Source organism: Hemibagrus wyckioides, linkage group LG01, assembly GCF_019097595.1.
Source record: "Hemibagrus wyckioides isolate EC202008001 linkage group LG01, SWU_Hwy_1.0, whole genome shotgun sequence".
NCBI classification, from domain to species: domain Eukaryota; kingdom Metazoa; phylum Chordata; class Actinopteri; order Siluriformes; family Bagridae; genus Hemibagrus; species Hemibagrus wyckioides.
In genome coordinates this window covers 13,179,287-13,199,607 of record NC_080710.1, presented here as the reverse complement: position 1 = coordinate 13,199,607, position 20,321 = coordinate 13,179,287, and the positions used below count along the sequence as shown (strand labels likewise).

General features: G+C 39.6%; 2 protein-coding genes across 2 annotated transcripts in view; one reads left to right on the top strand and one right to left on the bottom strand.

Moving 5' to 3' along the window:
- Window positions 1–254: 254 nt before the first annotated feature.
- On the bottom strand, window positions 255–8,680 carry cpvl (carboxypeptidase vitellogenic like). The gene is made up of 13 exons (XM_058402329.1): window positions 8,572–8,680; window positions 8,044–8,234; window positions 6,296–6,414; window positions 5,132–5,246; window positions 4,955–5,013; window positions 4,707–4,786; window positions 4,534–4,600; window positions 4,213–4,335; window positions 2,944–3,075; window positions 2,716–2,814; window positions 1,327–1,500; window positions 996–1,178; window positions 255–535 (listed from the first exon to the last, which is right to left on the bottom strand). The coding sequence occupies exons 2-13, from the start codon at window positions 8,225–8,227 to the stop codon at window positions 437–439; spliced, it is 1,434 nt and encodes a 477-aa protein (XP_058258312.1). The 5' UTR covers window positions 8,228–8,234; window positions 8,572–8,680; the 3' UTR covers window positions 255–436.
- Window positions 8,681–9,878: 1,198 nt separating this feature from the next.
- The window catches only part of chn2 (chimerin 2), a 41,610-nt gene continuing 31,167 nt past the window's right edge, over window positions 9,879–20,321 (top strand). Inside the window, exon 1 of the mRNA XM_058392185.1 lies at window positions 9,879–10,374. Coding sequence (XP_058248168.1) covers window positions 10,326–10,374 — 49 coding nt within the window. The 5' untranslated portion in view covers window positions 9,879–10,325. The remainder of the gene's footprint in view (window positions 10,375–20,321) is intronic.

Here is a 20,321-nt window from a genome sequence, read left to right as displayed (position 1 = left end):
AGGCTTGGAGAGTGGAAACTAATAATGTGCTTCTTCCTTCTTAGAGGAAACCAATAACAAGCTCTTTTTTTAATGCAGCACAGGGGAGAGTTACACAAACTTCATACAGTAAATATGACCTCACAGATGTGCTGCAATTCACCAACACTGCATTACCTCAAACTCTGATCCAGAGAACAAATAAGAAATGATACAGTACACACAAACACTTGTTTAAAAACTTCACTTTAATCAAAAACTGATTCACAAAAAAAAAAAAAAAAAAAACACAAAATCTGTACATTCCCTGGAAATAATAATTTACAGCATCTTTATATGGTCAAGTATACAAACACTGTTCTGATTCGTTAGTGGTGATTAATAAAGAACCAGTCATGACTGAAAAAAGAAATCCAGACAAGGTGATTAAAACATCCTAAACCTTACAAGGATGGCATCAGATAAACCCTTTTGTGGACAGGAATCTGTCTATCATGTCAAAGGATCTTGCTGGTTGGTCATAAGGCAAAATGTGTCCCCCGCCTCTCACAATCACCTTAAAAATGGGGAAAAAAAAGAGGTATCAGAGTCTGAAACATATTAGTATGCATAAATGACAGGGAAAAGTGCACAGACAGCATATGCTAAGATTATGAGCCAACTGAATTGTTCTGCCTGCCTACACGCACTTTGGGTAAACTGGTTGAAGTTTTGGTCATTTGTGCTGAGACGCTTTATGTGGATGGTCCCAAGTGGATACCCTCAAGACTTTCTCTTCCCAAAAAAGACACAAAGCAGTTTATACCAAAGACATTCCCTTACTTCTTCAGCTAATCCCACCTGAATAGCATAAACTGTATCTTCTAAAAACTGCTGCTGTAATCACAAACACTGTCCAGTGCTCATCTCAATACTTTTTTTCCCTTTTTTTTGCTAGCCTGGTTTTCCAATCACTTGTCCCATTTCATGAATTAAAAAAAGTAATAAAATACAAAAATAAATAAAAAGGTGCTTACCTGGTAGAACTCTTCCACTTGTCGGATATACCCAGCTATCTCTGTGTCACTGGGCTGCACCTTCCAGTAGAAACGCTCAGCTTTTACATAGGCATCTGCCCCGGTCCAGTTCACTGTGGGCAGGAAGCGTTCAGTCAGCGGAGCTGCAACGATCACATCCAGCTGTCCACTGTACATCAGCACCTACACACAAACACAAAAGTGCTGGAATATATAGACTACAACACATGAAAAGGAAGCCAGGATTGGTACAATCTTTGGCACAATTACAATACAGAAGCAAGGAGCTCTACTTTGTAGCTCACTGTGTACTAGTACTGCATTTGCTTACCCTGTAGTTGTCCATGAGTACACCTAGCCAGGGTTTGATGGACTTCATTACATCCTGGAGAAGATGTTTCTCCACCTCAGAGCCATCATTAAATGTCAGGTTTCCTACATGGATAGAGCTTCTTACTGTAGGCAGTGTCACAAAGCTGCTGAAGTACTCCTGATCTTCAGGCTCCTGTTCGGGAAACACAGCACCAGACAGAGTGCAAAATAAGGATTGTGTTCACACATTTTGGGAAACCTACTGCACATCAAGAATCTACATATGAAGGAGTACCAATTAAGCTTTCATTCATACAATTTTACAATCGGGCCTATAAAGGGGATTTCCCCGAATGTCCTAGTGTCTTGACAATGAAGTGCAAACGTTTGCACCCCACTTAGTGTCTGAGTAAAGAAAATGATACACGCATCTCTATTTCCAAATACTATCGCATGGCATAAATATTCAGGCATCTTTAGTGACTTGAGGTTGTCTACATACATTATGTTTATTGTGTTGATCGCTTTTAAAAGAAACAGGGTCAACCTTTCAAGATGTTTTCTGTCAGCAATCAGGCTAAGAGCCAATTAGACCAACAACAGCTAGCAAGACCTACAACTAAAAAAAATTTCACAAATCTTGAGAACGGTATAAAGAAAGTAGACACAACTCAGTAATATCTCGACATGCAACACAGACCAACTTAACATGAAATGTCATATTGATGTCATCAATTCAAAGTGAACTTTTGCATTTAGCTGTATATACACTTAAAAAAAAAAAAAAAAAAAAAGCTAAAGGAATTTACTTTAGTCAAACACATACATCGGCTCTAGGTGATTGAAGCAAGTAACATTAACATAATTCACTGATGTAGATCTAGTACGATTTGAGCATGTATTTTCAAAGCCCTGAATAAAATCTAATACAGAGGTCTCAGAGAATCAAACCCATGACACTGGTGTTTTACAACAGCCATAACACTGCTGTGCTATTCTACCATGCATAATTAAAGTGCCTAAATTTAATACTATAGTTATAGAGTTCCCATTGGTGCCAACATCCACAGTATATTTCTCCAGGTAATTGACTGGCCACATATTTCTTTTTTTTTTTGCAGCGTACCTTATTTCAAGTGACACAAACAGGCTGAAGTCTCAATAAAGAGCTCAGCATAAGGGAATAGTTATAATTCAGTTATAATTCAGTTATATATATATATATATATATATATATATATATATATATATATATATATATATATATATATATATATATATATATATATATATATATATATATATATATATATATATATATATATGTAACTGAAATAGTTCTCTGAAACTTCCCCCAATTCAGATAATTTCCCAAAACATGAAAGGCAGGGTTAAAGTGAATTTGTACCCGACACTGCATGTAGTTAAAGTAGTTTGTGCATCCTGTAGCATTCTGAAAGAATGATGGATAAGGAACAAGGTCTCCATTCAATAAGGTGTCAAAAACCTAACAGAAAGAAGAAGCAATTTATTAAGCATTACAAGCAAATAAACAATTTCCTATTTATAACAATTTAGCTAACAGTTTCAGCACAAGCTTCTTAGGAAACAAAGATAAACACTGTAGTAAGTGCACCTCGAAGGCTTCTATCCATTTCTCCTGCTGGATGAATTTGACACCAGCATCTGTCTGCTGCTTCACATACTCTCTTTGCAGCTCGTCCACCATGCTGGTTTGATACAGGAAATCTGCATAGCCTCCCAACATCTGACAGAGGGAAACCACAAATCAAAATCCAGCGCTGTGTCTGAAATCACACCTTTACTGCTCACTAGATACAAATTGCTCCATACAGATCACTATATAAATCAACCTGCAGTTTAAATTCTACAGTTCACATACACAACCACAAATAGTCTGACATGAAGTGAACTGCTTTTTAAGAGTGTTTGTGAAATAAAATAGAATAAAAATAGAATTTACAATTGAAATAGAATAGAATTAACCTAGAAGAAGAAAAATCTATAATATATAATCCATGTATACAGATCAGTGTTTAATTGTTGGTGCATTATACACTGATCAGGCGTAACATTATGATCACTGATAGGTGAAGTGAATAACACTGATGATCTCATCATCATGGCACCTGTTAGTGGATGGGATATATTAGGCAGCAAGGGAACATTTTGTCCTCAAAGTTGATGTGTTAGAAGCAGGAGAAATGGTCAAGTGTAAGGATTTGAGCGAGTTTGACAAGGGCCAAATTGTGATGGCTAGACGACTGGATCAGAGCATCTCCAAAACTGCAGCTCTTGTGGGCTGTTCCCGGTCTGCAGTGGTCAGTATCTATCAGAAGTATTCTTTATGTCCTGTAAGTATCCTTTAAGTCACAACTTACATGACTTACAGGATCTGATGCAAACATCTTGGTGCCAGATACCACAGTACACCTTCAGGGATCTAATGGAGTCCATGCCTCGATGGGTCGGGGGTGTTTTGGCAGCAAAAGGTGGACCAACACAATATTAGGCAGGCAACAGTTCAAATAGAGCATTATATGATGAATAAGGAACGCATTCAGACGGGTTTTTCAAAGCAGTGATGCGTTGCTTAAGGCTACACTTTTATTGATATGTAAATAAGTGTGCAGCTTTGAACTTGACATGGAAGTGAGGTTTGTATTGAACTCTTACTTTGAGCTACCTACTCAAGACTCCTGGACTTGGTAACTTTGAGTGAGTGATTTGACTACAAATAGGATCTCCCCCACCCTCTCTCTCCCCCTCTTTCCCTCTCTCTATTTCTCCCTCTTTCTCACTCTCTATTTCCCTCTCTCTCTCTCTATTTCTTGCTCTCTCTATACATCATTTGCATTAAAGACTAAATCCTGCATCCACTCACCATCTCAGGATCACACAGGCCATCTCCAATAGCCACCCCCTTGAAATTAATCTTCAACTTAGCAGAAGGATTATTCTTGTGGATGTAGTAGCCAATCGCTGGAACATACTTTCCTGCATAGGACTAAACAGCAAAAAAAAAACAAGAAATATTACGAGAACTGTTAAGCTGTCCCCAAAAAACCACACAATGCAATATATCCCTTGTGATATTAAATACAAGCCACACAGCTACTCGTGTGATTGCCTAAAGTGTTGAGTGTACTCTGTTATCAGTGTGATTGAGAGGATGAGAGCAGAGCAGTGCTGTCTTCCCACTCACCTCTCCTGTGGCATAGAACTCATTGGGCTGAAACTCACTAAAAAGCTGGAAGAACTGAATCAGTGCACTGCAATGCAGCAAAAATGCAGCAGACATGTTAAAAAAAAACAACAACAGGAATCTGGACAGAAAAGCTTTACTTTATAATACAGGAAAATTCCTGGCCAGCTTACTTGTAAAGATCTCTGCCAACATCATCCTGGTTTCTGGCAAAGCCTTTATCATCGGAAGTGAAACTCCATCCAGTGCCCACCTAATGGAGCATGCATAATTTCTCAAAGGTCACCGACAGAGGCCACATAATAGAGTCATTTTAATATATTAAATTCATTTGATAACACTCTAATAACAATAACCTAAGAAAGAAACACAAGACGTGCAATGGAGCTTAGATCAAATCCACAGGAATGGAAGAACTTACCGGATTGTCAATGTACAGAACAGAGTATCTGGAAGTCCAGGGGAAGTCTCTGTATCCCACTTGGATCAAAGAAAGAAGGATATCTATTAGGTAAGAACTAAAACACTAGAATATCATGGGCTTGGAGTTAATCTAGCGCACACATCCAATACTGTTCAACAGACGACATGTACTCACATGTGAGATTCTTATAGACAAAGTAAGGCCCATGTTCCACAAAAAGGCCAAACATGGATGTGCCTCCAGGACCTCCCTGCAGCCACAGCAGCACAGGAGCACTCTCTGGTTTTATCTGTACATAGAAACCCATCAGTGCAAAACAACTCACATACAGTATTATTAATTAAGAGTGCAAAGGCTGAAGAGAACATATTTATTGAGCTATAGGGTGTGATTTTAGATTTATAATAAAAAACAAAAAGACATATTTACAAGGGGAGTCCATGACTGGGGTGTCTTTTTGCTTCATTTAGGGCAACAGTATTCCATTTTTCTGTTTGCTGGCAAAGGCTGAATTTTGCTCTTAAATCAGTAACAGGTTGAGATTTTACGCATAAAATTTGCAAATACACAAAATGCCATCCCTGCTAAAGGCATGGTGATAACAATTTAATTCAATATATATAGTGGGTAACAGAGTTGTAGAGCAGCTATCTATTTATCTAGACAGCTAGCAAACTGGACAGATTTGATTGATTTAATTAAATAGATAGCTCATGTCACATGCATCCTGCTTAAAATTCCAGAAACCCCCAAGTAAAACACCTTCCCTGGTTCCCAGAAATTTCAGGAAATGCAACTTTCTGTTGAACATGTGATTTAATGGTATAAATATTTCATAAGGGTGAATAACAGGGTTATGTAAATATTGTGAGACCCTTATGAGATGACTGTCATAAAATTGTGTTTTAAATATGAGAGGTTAAATAGATTAACACATTAATAATAAATATTTTATTATTAGTAGTAGAAGTAGTATTTTATTGATTACATTTTGAGGTAAAGTATAGTTATAGTGGACTGGGGCATACAAAACACTGTTTATATGTTTTATTATTGTATATATAAAGATAAATATCAAATCATGTACATAGATTGCTGTGAAAGACAACTGTAAAAAAAGAAAAAGAAAAAAAAAAAAAAGATTTTATCCTAGATATGTAAAATGTCAGTGGGACACAAATGGCACCTTTAATCATCTTAATTCTGAAATGCAGGGCACCTAAATGCCACAGTTCTTATCATTCATGCTAAATACAATTCAATGATTCCAAAGTTACAAGCAAAAATACAAGCAAAATATGCCTTGATGCTGGGATGTGTACTGATTTTCAGTCTTACCTGTGCAGGAAAGAACCAGAAGAAGAGGTTACTTTTGTAGCTTTTGTTGACCGTGAGATAGCCAGAGTAACTCTTTACATTAGCACCAGGTAGAGGGCCAACCAAGCTCAGCTTTCTGGCTGCAAACCAAGATCAAAGAATGTATTTTGACTTATTCAGTGGAAGACAAACTACTTCTTTATACCTTAGCCAATGAGGCTTACCACATCCACATCCAAAAAAAGCATGTAGAACAAGTACAAGGTATTGAATTGCAAATATACACTGATCAGGCATAACATTATGAGCACTGACAGGTGAAGTAAAGATTATCTCCTCATCATGGCACCTGTTAGTGGGTGGGATATATATTTAACAGCAAGTAAACATTTTGTCCTCAAAGTTGATGTGTTAGAAGCAGGAAAAATGGGCAAGTGTGAGGATTTGAGCGAGTTTGACAAGGACCAAATTGTGATGGCTAGACGACTGGATCACAGCATCTCCAAAACTGCAGCTCATGTGGAGTGTTCCCAGTCTGCAGTGGTCAGTATCTATCAAAAGTATCCTTTAAGACCTGTAAGTCCTTTAAGTCCTATTAGTCCCCCACGGAGGCCTCACCTCGCAACTTACAGGACTTGCAGGATCTGCTGCTAACATCCTGGTGCCAGATACCACAGCACAGCTTCAGGGATCTAGTGGAGTGAATGCCTTGATGAGTCAGGGCTGTTTTGGCAGCAAAAGGGGGACCAACACAATATTAGGCAGATGGTCATAACGTTATGCCTGATCGGTGTATATGCACTTTATAAACAAGACCCAGTTTCAAAATATTCCTCCAGAGGGACAAACTGAAGAACACTTTTGGGTGCAAGCTTTAACTTTTACTTCCCTAAGACTGTAAAGGACTATACTGGAAGCATTGATGTTAAATTTGTCAGTGATTGCACTTGTGAGACAGAACTGTGAACCCACAATGAGTTCATTTTATGTCCTTAATAGTGATTCCACTTTTTCCCTTGAAGGTCACAAAGTCTGACTGGTAAAGAGAGAACAGAAAGAATACATAGACAAAAGCTGGTGAAGGGTTTGAGTAGTGTAGGTGGTTAAACTGTCCACCATAGACTGGTCCAGTAGCTCTGACTATTCATTGTTATATTTTACTACTTGGGATAGATAACAGGCTGTCATTTAGCTTTCATTATGGGTTTTAAGAAAGGAGAACTGGCTTTGAACAAAACAGACCATCAATGACTAACTCTTCTCTTCACTTGTAACTTCCTTTTGAACAGCTCATGTGACCATAAACAGCAGAACAAACAAGCACCATCTTGTCCCTCAGTGATTCAGAGACCTCACTCCCTCAGAGAACCAGTGACTTTTACTTTCGTGTATTTATATTTAAGCAGTCAGCAGAAGCAGGAAAGGAACTACAAAGAGCAATTACAATTACTCGTCCCAAAGTGCAACAACCAACAGAACCAGTGACGGATTATGGACGTAATCACACACAATAGAAACAGAAAAAAACAGAATAATACAAAATATATAAGATCTATGGAGAAATGTAATGAGGATAAAAGTGAATGTAACAGAATGTATACATGACTATACATGTGCAATAACTTTTCACTTTTTGTGTTTTGTATATGAGGTAGGAATATGCAGAAGTGTACAATCCTATCACACACACACACACACACACACCATTTTGCACTCTATTTACACACAGCTGTGTTAAGTATTGAACATATCTTGGGTCAGACACGTACCTTCCTCCATCTTGCCTTGTTCGATGTATGGCGTGAGAAAGAGTGGTTTTCCGGGGTCTGGTCCATCAGATCGTCCTTCACTCACACGGAGAGATTTTCGGCAGAAGAATGAAGAGCAAGCCCTGGACCACACCATGCCGGAAAACACAGCAAGGAGCACAGCAAGCAGCCATCTCTTCATCATCCTGAAGCTACAAGAAGGAAAAGCGACACTTAATATTTACCACGTTACCATTTCCTTTTCTCACCCATCCGTCTGATGAACTGAACATGACCCAGCTAGCCAGGAAGACTAAATGCAACACTTTATATGATCTGCTGTATCAAGTACTTTGTAACTAATACTCGATTATATGTCTTAGCTGTGCAACATGATTCAGCTTTGTGCAGTCTTCCTCTAGCCTCATCAAGACATCAAAATCACACTCACCCGAAAGAAACAAGGCAATTACGTCACTTGAACTAATTCAGTATTAAATCATGTGCTAATACACTTTTCTTACCGAACAAATAAATACATAAACCTACCCTAATAATAGATAACACTCAGGGATACTCGGATGCTACTCGGACTGCTGCAGCTACCATTGAAAACTGGAGAGTCACGTTGCTTGTCACGTGATCTAGTAGTAGCTCGTGTCACATGGTCACTCTTAGCCGACTAAAGTCACCTCCTTTTTATAGTTCTGCTAATGGTAGTTAAACGTATTTATTCCTAAGTACAAATTCTCACAAGACATTGTTTTCTTATTTTCACGAAAACTAGTTAAAAATAAAGCATAAAACAATATGTTAAAGGTTTATATCCAGGAGGGCAGAGAAAGGGTTATAACATGAATATGGTGCTAGTCATTTAATTTAAACAGAATTAAGAAATTGTACTTAAGTAATCAATACTCAATATTCACAAGTAATCAATAGTCAATAATCACTTAAAAAATTGGAAGTATCCAGCAATAAATATATTCAAGTGAACCTAGTGTTAAATAAAGTGTTTGTAATATAAGAAGTTAAGTTGATGTTATATTTTTCGTGGGAATTATAGCTTTTGTTATAGCAATGCCATTTTGCCTGAAAAAACAACACTTGCTGCTAAGCTAAATATGTTAGCTATTTTAATGAATACTAGACAGACATGACATTAGCAAAGAAAACACTCCTTTAAATGTATCTAGTACATGTGAGCAAATAAGTGTATTTTTTTTTTTAATTAGATGGAAATTAAATTAAAATTAAAATTTAATTAAAATTAAATTCTAGTAAGAAAAAATGAGACACATGTTTGTGTGTGTGTGTGTGTGTGTGTGTGTGTGTTTGGAGATCCAGTCGTCTAGCCATCACAATTTGGCCCGCTTGTCAAACTCGCTTAAATCCTTACACTTGCCCATTTCTCCTGCTTCTAACACATCAACTTTGAGGACAAAATGTTCCCTTGCTGCCTAATATATCCCACCCACTAACAGGTGCCATGATGAGGAGATCATCAGTGTTATTCACTTCAGTGGTCATAATGTTATGGCTGATCGGTGTGCATGTATGATGTATATATATATATATATATATATATATATAAAATATAATAATAATATGTTTAATGATCCCTTTTAACCTTGCTTTTAATATTTAAAGCTTCATACTTATTCCAAATCTATAACATTCGAAAAATGTTCTTTTTAAAATGTTTATTTATTTATTTATTTTTGCAACCCAGTTTTAACATAATGTATAAGGTACAGTATACACCGACTATAGTGCTGTCACGCGCCACTCACAGCGCATGCGCCGAGCCGGGCGCGGTCCCGAGGCGCGTGCACAGTGCCGCCACTCGGCGCTCGCACTTTAAGAGGCGTATACCGCGGAAGAGAGTGTGTTGACTGCGAGCTCTGAAGTGGCACATGGATCCCATACTGTAATAAATGCGCTTTTGCAGGGTGGCGAAAACATGACATAACACGGACCGCTTAAACTTTTTTGCTCGTCCATTCTTTTCTTTTTTTTCCCTCTGGGGAGCTGACAGCTATAAATAAATATATATAAATCTTTCTTTGACACCCGCGCGCACTGACTATTTTTACTCCAACGGTAGAAGCCACACAGTAAATGCGGCGGCGCTGGCAGCTCCCAGCTGATCCGTGAGACTTGTGACAGCCGTCTGGGGCTGTATCAGGCGTTGGTGTGAGAGGACAGGTTGAAAATAAGGTACCAGGCTGAGATGGACGACCTGATCAGATCTTGTGAGCGCACCTTGATCGAAGAAGGCGAGAGTAAGTGAGCGCGGAGTGATGGCAGCCTCGAGTAACTCCAGTCTGTCAGGTTCCTCCGTGTCCTCCGGTGAGTAACATTACTGTCCAGTCGGTCTGCCTAGAATCATTCTTTCATATGTTTTCCTTTATTTAATAAGCTTTCGTTTAGTTGACCAAAGAAGGTAGTAGTTGGTGGCTGTTAGTACAAGCTTATGGCCCTGTGGGTTTGGCTTTTTATATGAAATGTTATTAGTCACTCATTAAAAGCAGGACTGAGCACGCTGAGGTGTGTCATTCAGCAGATGCTCGATTTCCACCTTTCTGTTAAAGAAACATGTCTCTCCTCTGACACCGGCATGTAGAATATCCCAGTAGTCCTGCACGCTGTTGAAAGCTCAAGCATGCATAAAGTTGCACATAGGCTGTCAGTGCGCGAGCGCGCCGTTTCACATTATAACTAAACCATAGGCTACGACGCAAACCGCATACTGCCATACAACACTCGGTGCAGGGCTATTATTTTGGACTATTTTGAAATACTATTTAGTATACTAGGCGGTTTTGGGGGCTATTCGGACACACTATTACAAGGTAGCTGTACAGTAATGAGCTCGTGCTGAACTGGCATGCATGGTTTGACTGAGAGGTGCACGCCTTGCTGTTAGAGCAGCCACAGATTGCTGCTTGTAAAGACTGTGCTCGGAGCATCCTTATTTAGGGTTAAGAGGGAAGTCTGTTATTATTATTCTTTGAGACCAAAATGTTAAGCCTCTTTGCTGCAAAACTGTGGTATCAAGCCAAAATTTTCGAGCTCTGAAAAAATCATGCCATTGTGGCAGCTGTCACTGACAGATCAGTTTGTAGTCACAGTATCACTATTCCTAAACAGAGCAATAAAAAGCCTGCTAGATCATGACAGTGTAATAAAATGTCATCGATTCCTGCAAAGGATTGCACTAATATCCTGTTCGTTTATTGATTCAGTTTTCATGTTCTGTATGATATCTGTATCAGCATTGTCTGGCATCTTATACTTATGACATCCTCTGAGTAAGTGAACCAATTTTGTGCAATCCATGTAATGTGGATGAGCAGAGGTGGGATGGTGATATGCTTTAAGCCAAGTTGTGTCATAATTTCACAAACAACATCACAGGTATTCAGGGCGGTGGATCAAATGAAACAATATGTCAGACCTGCAATGTATTTATAGATTGATGGACTACAATACTCTCTTTTTAATGTTTAAATGTGATGATAAGAGTTTCTAAAAGTTTAACAGCGTGTAATTACCTCCAAGCTTTTTACCATTCTGCCATCAGTGTGAAGTTTTCTGAGTGCAAAACTGGCTCTAATTTCTTTCTTCGCCAAAGCCAGAGCAGAGCTATACATTTATTAGATATGTCAGAGCAGACTTAATGTGCTTTGTTCACAGTCTATTAAACATGAAAACAGATCGGTGCAAATGTTTCAGGTAATGTTTCACTGAAATGAATGTAGAGCTCAGCATGTGTTTTCACGCTATGAGTAAGTCATTAAGGCTTGTGCTGCGAACCCCAGGATAGGCAATTATCTGAAGAGCTGTACCTGCTTTTCTTTTCACTTAAGAGACATTTTCCATTATTCCTTCTATATTAGTCAGGAAATTCATCACTGTTGAAATTGAACTTTTTCTAATATAATTTATGTAAATGCTGAGAGTTTTGCATACCCAAGAATTGGATGAATTTCAATATTCTGCCTCCTGTGAGTCATGTCTCTGTTTCAAACCCTCGCTTGTTACATACAGAGATCAGGCATAACATTATGACCGCCTGCCTAATATTAGTGTTGGTCCCACTTTTGCTTCCAAAACAGCCCTGACCCATCATGCACTGTGTATTCTGACCCCTTTCTATCAGAACCACCATTACCTTCTTCAGCAATCTGAGCAAGAGTAGCTCGTTTTTTGGATTGGACCACACGGGCCAGCTTCGCTCCCCACGTGCATCACTGAGCCTTGGCCACCCATGACCCTGTCGCCGGTTCACCACTGTTCCTTCCTTGGACCAATTTTGATAGATACTGACCACTGCATACCGGGAACACCTCACAAGAGCTGCAGTTTTGGAGATGCTCTGATCCAGTCGTCTAGCCATCACAATTTGGCCCTTGTCAAACTCGCTCAAATTCTTATGCTTTCCCATTTTTCCTGCTTCTAACACATCAACTTTGAGGACAAAATGTTCACCATGGTGAGGAGATAATCAGTGTTATTCACGTCACCTGTCAGTGCTCATAATGTTATTACATTATACATAATGTATTTGTGCAGTACAGTGGATAAAATGTCTACTTAAGGGGTGGAAATGTGGCTTCATTGGTTAACATGGATGCCTTGCACCACTGTGGTTAGGAGTTTGATTCCCAGACCCTGTTCTTCCTTCCTTCAGTCCTTTGGGTACACTGGTTTTCTCCCTCACTCCAAAAGCATGCATTGTAGGCTGATTAGAATATCCAAATTATCTCTAGTGTGTAAGTGATTGTGTTTTGCAGTGGTCTTGTTCAGGGTGCCCTCTGCTTTGTGTCCCAAATTCCCAGTGATATACTCCAGGCTTCATGAGGTCCTGTGTAGGATAAGCTGTTCAGAAAATAGCTGGATGAATGGATATCTGACTGAATATTGGACATTGCATACAGGAATTAGATGTAAAAACCTTGTTTTCATTAGCAATGTATAGTAATATAACATGGGAGAAGAACATTTTATCCCGCTGCATGCTGCTTAATGATGTAACGTTGCCTAAAGCTGTACTAAAGATAGTGTATACAGCCAATGTCACACTGCCTTATAGCGTGTGAAGAGCAAATGAGCTTGCAGGTGTTCAAACACATGGCATGTGCTGGGGAAGATAAGAACTGGGCTCCAGCTTGGACTCACTCCATCAGAAAAGCAGAGGGAGGCTCTAGGACAGCAGAGGGATGGTACGGGCAGAATGAGTTCTGATAACGAGGAATTCACTGTCAAAGCAAAGGTCTTGCTCAGTGGGTGTGCCAGTTCCTGTTCTTTTTCTGTGGCAGTTAATTAGATCACCACTTCAGCAGAGAGCCTATACTGTAGGAGTGTATGATTCGATCTGTTTTGCAGTTCTGCAGGTGTGCAGGATCAAGACGTCCCTGAGGTAACATGTTTTGCAGGAGACGGACGTGAGTGAACTGAGTTTGCACACACTGGCCTCGGCTCAAGTTTCGGTTTGTTGCGTAGACTGAGATTTACTCCGTGCTCTAAGAAAATACTCCTACCTCCACACACACATGCACACATATACAGAATCGCATTTCCTCCAAGAGAGGTGCAAGCCAAGCCAGCACGTCTCCGCGGTCCCTGAGCATTCCCAAACAGATTATGTTGTGCTTGTTGGTGAAGCGCTAGATTGGCGCTGCATCCGTGGGCTTAGGGAAGAGGAAAGTCTGTTGTGCCTGTGGTGTGTCAAGGGCTGTGATTATTGCCGTGCCCTCAGCCCAATCTTCAAGACGTCGCCCGCCGCTTCTTTGCCAGGCTCCCAGACTCTCTCACAAGGCTGTCATTATCTTCTTGGAATGCCTTTTTGGCAGGAAGGTTGTGTTTGACTTTCACAGGGGATGTGAAGTTGTACACGGTCCATTTCATACAAACGGGAGCCGTAAACAAGAGGATAGCTGGCTGCATGCTGCAGATTTTGACATGAAAGGAGTCTATATGTCTACAGTTTTGTTTTTGTTTTTTTTGATGAGCAGGACACTGAGTCAGACTGCACCAATGTTGAATGCTTTAATGTGAGGCTTTGTAGAACACGATGAGAGATTGTATGCATTCACGAACATGGACGGTTAAAACCACTCATTTGGTTCTATAAAGGCACATCAAGCAATCACTGCTTGGTCTTGTGTATCATGTATACCAGCCATTTTTGGACTGTAGAGTGGCCAAGCCAGCATCATAAAAAAAAAAAAAAGCCCTCATGGCCTCCCAGGAAGTTTGAGGTCTACACAAAGCAATAAAGCTCAGTCTGGCACTCTGCCTGCAGTGACAAAGCTGGAAACGAAGGGTACTGTGAGTGGTATACTGTAATCTGGAAAGCCTTTCATGAGTGCAACATGGTATTTTTAGGGCTTTCGTTTCGGAGGGAGGTTACTATAATAGACACTAAGTATTTTTGGTCATTTAACGAATTTTCCACTGCGTCTCCCATGATTCTGGTTGGAGCTTTACCAGTGAGACTCAGTAAAACACAGTGCTTGTTTAACCCTGGAGTTTTATAGGTGTATGAAATGTTCCTGGGCCAAACAGTGAATAAAGACAAAGGTTTTTTTTTTCCATATAGACACTTTTTAAAGCCCAGCATGTCCACCGTCTATGCGTTCATTATTAATTACAAGCGTCTCTGTGTGTGCTCCATTTCACACTCCTGGTGCTAATTAGAGAGTTTTCTGAGTTGTCTGCACAAACACAAGGTCCCATGTGCACACAGGCTCATTCTTCATCTCATATCCATATACAGCAACATTTTGAGTTGTGTATACAAATTGTCACACGGTCCTGGTGAGGAAACTAGAATCATATATCACAGGGTGAGGACGGGATCTGACAGAGATGTGGCAGTGTATAATGTTACTGTAACACTTACAGAACAGTACGATGTACAGATGGCCTCCCCACAGGAGACGGCACATGTCCCCGCAAATACTAGATCAGTGTGTGTGTGTCTGTGTGTGTGTGTGTGTGTGTGTGTGTGTGTGAGCGACTGAGTGTGAATGTGTGTGGGAGTCCTGGCTGCATAGCATATGCGTGTGTTTTGGGAGAGAGGAGTGTCTACAACATATGTGTGGTGGTTTTAAATTATGACAGTCTTCCAAATTCAGCTCTGGTTAGGGTTGTTTGGATGAATTAGGATTCATGGAAGTTTTCTGTATTTGTGTGTGTGTGTGTGTGTGTGTGGTATAGGAGTTCTCAGTGTGTGATAGATAAGTCAGCAACAAGAAAAGGCAACCTACAGCAGCACTCAAGAACAGATGACACCCATCTGTGTGTGTGTGTGTGTGTGTGCACGCATTTGTGTGCATGCATGTGCATACGTGTGTGTGTTTATATGTGTGTGAATATGAATGTGTTTGAGGTGCAAATATAGTGTGATAGACACTGGGAGAAAAAAGTGACCCAAGTTTCTGTGTTAGCCATGTGTATATATGGCTAATATGCCGAAATCAGCCATCACTTTTAAAGTCAACAGTGGAACCATTTCTTCTGCTAGCTTTCGGTGTCTAATGTACTGCAGTCTAATCGAAGAAACCTTTAAACATCCATCAAACAAGCATACTGATTCTCACGGGCTCTAAAACCCATCCTGTAAATACATACCCGTGCAACTGCTATGAGAAAAAGTGAAACATAGCTGCTTTTAACGCTGCCTGTCTTTGTTGCAGAGCATCTCTATGTGAGGATGTTGTCCTTGGAAGACTTCCTCCGGAGCTGATTTTACTGTGGCTGTCTGTTTTTTTCCCTAATCACAAACACTCCTCAGTGCTGCGCTCAAGCAAAGCCACACTGTCAGACACGCAGAGTGCGGCACAATTAATAGCTTTTTCTCCTACTGGAGAAAACACCGCTCTGACATTCATTTATTTTTTTTCTTCCCAGAAGGGTAGAGGGACTTTTCAATATGCGTTATCTTCATGACTTTTGTACTGCATATGTTTTTTTGTTTTTTTTTCCATTGCCATTCATTTTATTACAGCATTTCTGGCTGACATCTTCAGGCAAATCTTCAGTGCTTCAGGCAAATCCTTTATTCCCAAAAATACACCATTATTATACAGTTCAGAGCTATGTCTCCTTACTTGAATTTAAATGATCAGACCTTATAACTAAAATGTACAGGCATTAGCAGCTCTCTCGCTTTCTCCATCTCTCTGTGTGACCCTGATGCATCGTAATCCATCACGGTCCATGTGTCCATGCAGAGTCACAGTACGATCTCAGAATCAAACCTCTGGGAATAAAATGGATAGTAAGGGATAGCAAGCATCTGGCAGCTGACCAAAAGGAATGCTGCTGTCCGCATGGTCCTCGGTAAAATAACTCATGCTGATAGTTTGTCAAGGATGGAACAGCACGGCCGTGCCCTCTGGCCTCCACAGACAATGCATTCCTCAAAACTAATTGAAACGTGTCCTCCCTCAGAGACATGATGGAAGGCCAATCAGTCTAAGGTGTGCGTAGGATGTTCAGCTGGAAACGTTATTTTTCAGATACTCAGTTCCCCATATGTGAAAGAGGGAATAATTACTAAAGCTGCCTCTACCGGTGCTACAGCTTTAAAGTCGACTGCTGTGATTACCACCATAACGTAAAGGTACAGAAGGCAAAATTAGTCTAACATAGTCAGGATTAGGTCTCTAATACATAAGGAGGTTGGGTTCATTAATATTTAAATGATTTTACGCCTGTACCCTTTACCACTCACATACACAAAGCCCTGCCACAGGATCAACACCTCATAGGATTCAACTAGACTAACTAGCATTAGCAAGAATGTTGTAACTGTTGTCACTTTAAAGCAATGAGGTAGTGGTGAGGTAGATCTATCTATCTATCTACCTATCTATCTATCTATCTATCTATCTATCTATCTATCTATCTATCTATCTATCTATCTATATAAGTTTCTTGATTAAAGGCATTGCCTTACTTCATGACTTAGAAACACCACCTCATTCAAAAGTATTGGAACAGCACAGGCAATTCTATTCATTTTGCTGTACACCGAACACATGTGGTGAGCAAAAGTATTGGAACAGATCGCCTCGGGGTCCATAACACTAACAATGTTCGGTGCATCAAACCAGCAACCTACTGACGTCACCATACTGTTGCATTTTTCTTTTGTGATGCTTTTGTACCGGTTATACCGCAGCTTCTTTTAGTTGTCCTTTGTTTTGTTTGTTTGTCAGTCTCATCCTCAGGATACTCCCATGGATTAAAGTCTGGTGATTGACTTGGCCAGTCTAAAACCTTTCGCTTTTTTTTCCCCCACCGATGAATTCTTTTGCTGTGTTGGCAGCGTGTTCTGAGTTTTTGTCTCGCTGCATGGTGAATTTCCTCCCAATTAGATTGGATGCGTTTCTCTGTAAACTGGCAGACAGAACGTTTCTGTCAATTTCCTCTGTTGATGCTGCTGTTGAATGTGTCGAGCGCTGGCTGGCACAGGTGAGGATAAACACAACAGTGTATTTAATCACTTTCAAATTATCTTCACCACTAACAATATTCGTAATGTGTTAGATTAAACACTTTGGCACATGCTGTCTAATTTTTTCATCCCTAATTAATATTGTTCACTGATGTTAAGTAAACACAGGCCCCACCAAAAGTATTGGAACTACATGCTCAGTTGGATTAAGGTCTGGTGATTGACTTGGCCAGTCTACTTTTTTTTCCCACTGATGAAGTCCTTTGTTGTGTTGGCAGCGTGTTTTGGCTCGTTGTTTTTCTGCATGATTAAGTTTCTCCCAATTAGATTGGATGCATTTCTCTGTAAATTGGCAGACAGAATGTTTCTGTAGATGGCTGAATTCATTCTGCAGCTATAATCATGAGTTACATCATCAATAACGGCTTGTTTATTGATGATGTAGAGGCAGCCATTTGAGCTCAAGCCATGAGTCTACCTCCAGTGTGCTTGACCAATCAGATTGTGTGTTTAGGATCATGCGCACATACTTTCTTTCACCACATTTTGGCCTTTCCATCACTTTGGTAGAGGATAATCTTAGTTCCACAACCTTTGTGGCTCATCTCTGTATATCTTTGTGAAGTCTAATCTTCTTTTTCGGATTCTTACTGATGATGAGAGGGTTGCATCTTGTGATATGGCCTCTATATTTCTGCTCTCGAAATCCTTATGAACAGTGGATTGTGATACCTTCAGCCCTGCCCTGTGTAGTTTGCTGATGATGTGTACACTTATGCAATTAGATTATTCTATAAGTTTTGATTCTTCATCTTTTCTTTGAAATGTGTTAGTTTGGATTACACTGGGATTGAACAGGTTTTATTGCTTTCATTAAAGGTCGAAATGCTCTGATATGATTTATCCTTGTTTCATTTTTTTACATCATCATCTGTTTAATCAGGAGTGTGTAAACTTTTTATATCCATTATAGGTGCTAAAAGTACTGTTTATAACACCTCTTTAGGGAATGTAATATTACCTCATAAGAAGCTAAATGCATAGCTAGGCTTATACTATAGTTGCTTGTTATGAGCAATCATTTTTTTTAGTGGAGTTGAAATCCACAGCTAAAACAATCATTTGTTAATACCAGTGAATAGTGAGTCTGTACAGTGGTTGATGGAGTAATGCAGAACTGGGGTTATATAGAGGCCTGTATAATACATTGCACCTTTAAATACTGTATCCTCCAGATTTCCACATTCCTCATGAAAATTAGTACACCTGCCTTTATTTATCTATTTTTATATGAAATATATTATTATCCAACGAGCATAATGGCTCAGCGGTTAGCACGTTTGGCTCACCTTCTGGGGTTGAGGGTTTGATACCTGCCTCTCTCCTGCACAGAGTTTGCGTGCTCTCCCTGTGCTTCAGGGGTTTCCTTTTGGGTGTTTCGGTTTCCATTCCCAGTCCCAAGACAAGTGCTGTAGGCTGATTAGCGTCTCTAAATTGTCCGTTGTGTGCGAATGAGCTCCCAGTGACCCTGTGCACAATACAGAAAATGGATGGATGAATTCTCAGATCTGATTGGACAGAATGTGTTTGCATTTACACCATTAGGCAGATGCACTTATCCAGAGCGACGTACAAAAGTGCTTTGAGGTCTCTATCAATGAATCCATCGATACTGGTTCACTAGGTCATGGACTATCAACACATCATTAATTGTGTTGATTAATTGTGGTGATAAAATGTATTGATTAATTTAGAAACAAGCCTCTAATGTTACTACTTTGTTATGGCTAAAGCAGTCGATGTATGTTAAAAGTTAATCGCTTGAGTTTTCCAAACCAGGAAAGTCTTCAGTTTAGTACTGTGACAAGTTGCATTATTTCAAATGAACCTCAAGACAGAGAAAAACACAGACTGGTGACAGAGCGACTGTTTATAAGCTGTTTAAACATGAGTAACTGACTTGTTCTTTGCACAAGAGACAACATTAAATGCAACTATATACAGGATAAAATAAGAAATCTTTTTTAGTGAATGGAAATAAAATAGCGATTAGGGGAAAATAATCAGCATTGAGCCTCATGACACCACGCTGTTATTGATTATTTTCCTGTAGCCAAGGATTGTGTTTCATTTCTTACTTAATGAATAGAAAATGTGTATTATTTAAGGCAATGTTATACGCAGTAGCTGGTATATGCTGCTTATATTTAACACTGTACACATTCCCTAGACCGGTTTTGTTTGATGTAAACATGATTTGCTGTTTCAAACGAGAGAAAAGTGATATTTTTGTATGTTGTCTGGTGGAGTTCTGATGTACAGTACTTGTCGATGGAAATACTATGCAAAAGTAAAAGTGCAAAATCTCTCAAACATCATGGGCTTTTCAGTGATTGCACATAATTGCTGACCCGGGGATATATCTGTATGCTTAATTAGGCAATAAATGCACTTGTCTTCCCTAGTCGCCTTACTGGCTAAAAGCATTCGCTTAGCAAGAAGATTCAAACTGAAATCCTAGCTACGCTTTAAGCCTGTGTGTTTGCACGGTTGTCATGATGAAGCCATGTGGTTAGTATGTTCCTCTAAAGACATGTCAGATTGGCTGCATTTGTCTCACTCTCCTAGACTGGAGGTGACGTGTTTGGGGAGATATTTCACGTGTAAGGAATGCACTATGACCCAACTGTTGGAACAGCTAATCATTAACGTGATAGAAAGCTCTAACTGGCTGAAAAAACTTTTCATTCATTAACTGTTTGATGCTTGAAAGTGTTGGCATGTGGTGTAGTGTGTGTGTGTGTGTGTGTGGCTGGTTGGTTTGGAT

What these genes read in the sequence shown, in the direction of transcription:
- cpvl (XM_058402329.1), bottom strand. Translation starts at nt 8,227, where the DNA reads ATGATGAAGAGATGGCTGCTTGCTGTGCTCCTTGCTGTGTTTTCCGGC. An exon ending in TGTCTATAAGAATCTCACAT is followed by an intron (nt 5,014 to 5,131) that starts GTGAGTACATGT and finishes CTTTGATCCAAG; the next exon opens with TGGGATACAGAGACTTCCCC. An exon ending in TACTCATGGACAACTACAGG is followed by an intron (nt 1,179 to 1,326) that starts GTAAGCAAATGC and finishes GTTTGTGTGTAG; the next exon opens with GTGCTGATGTACAGTGGACA.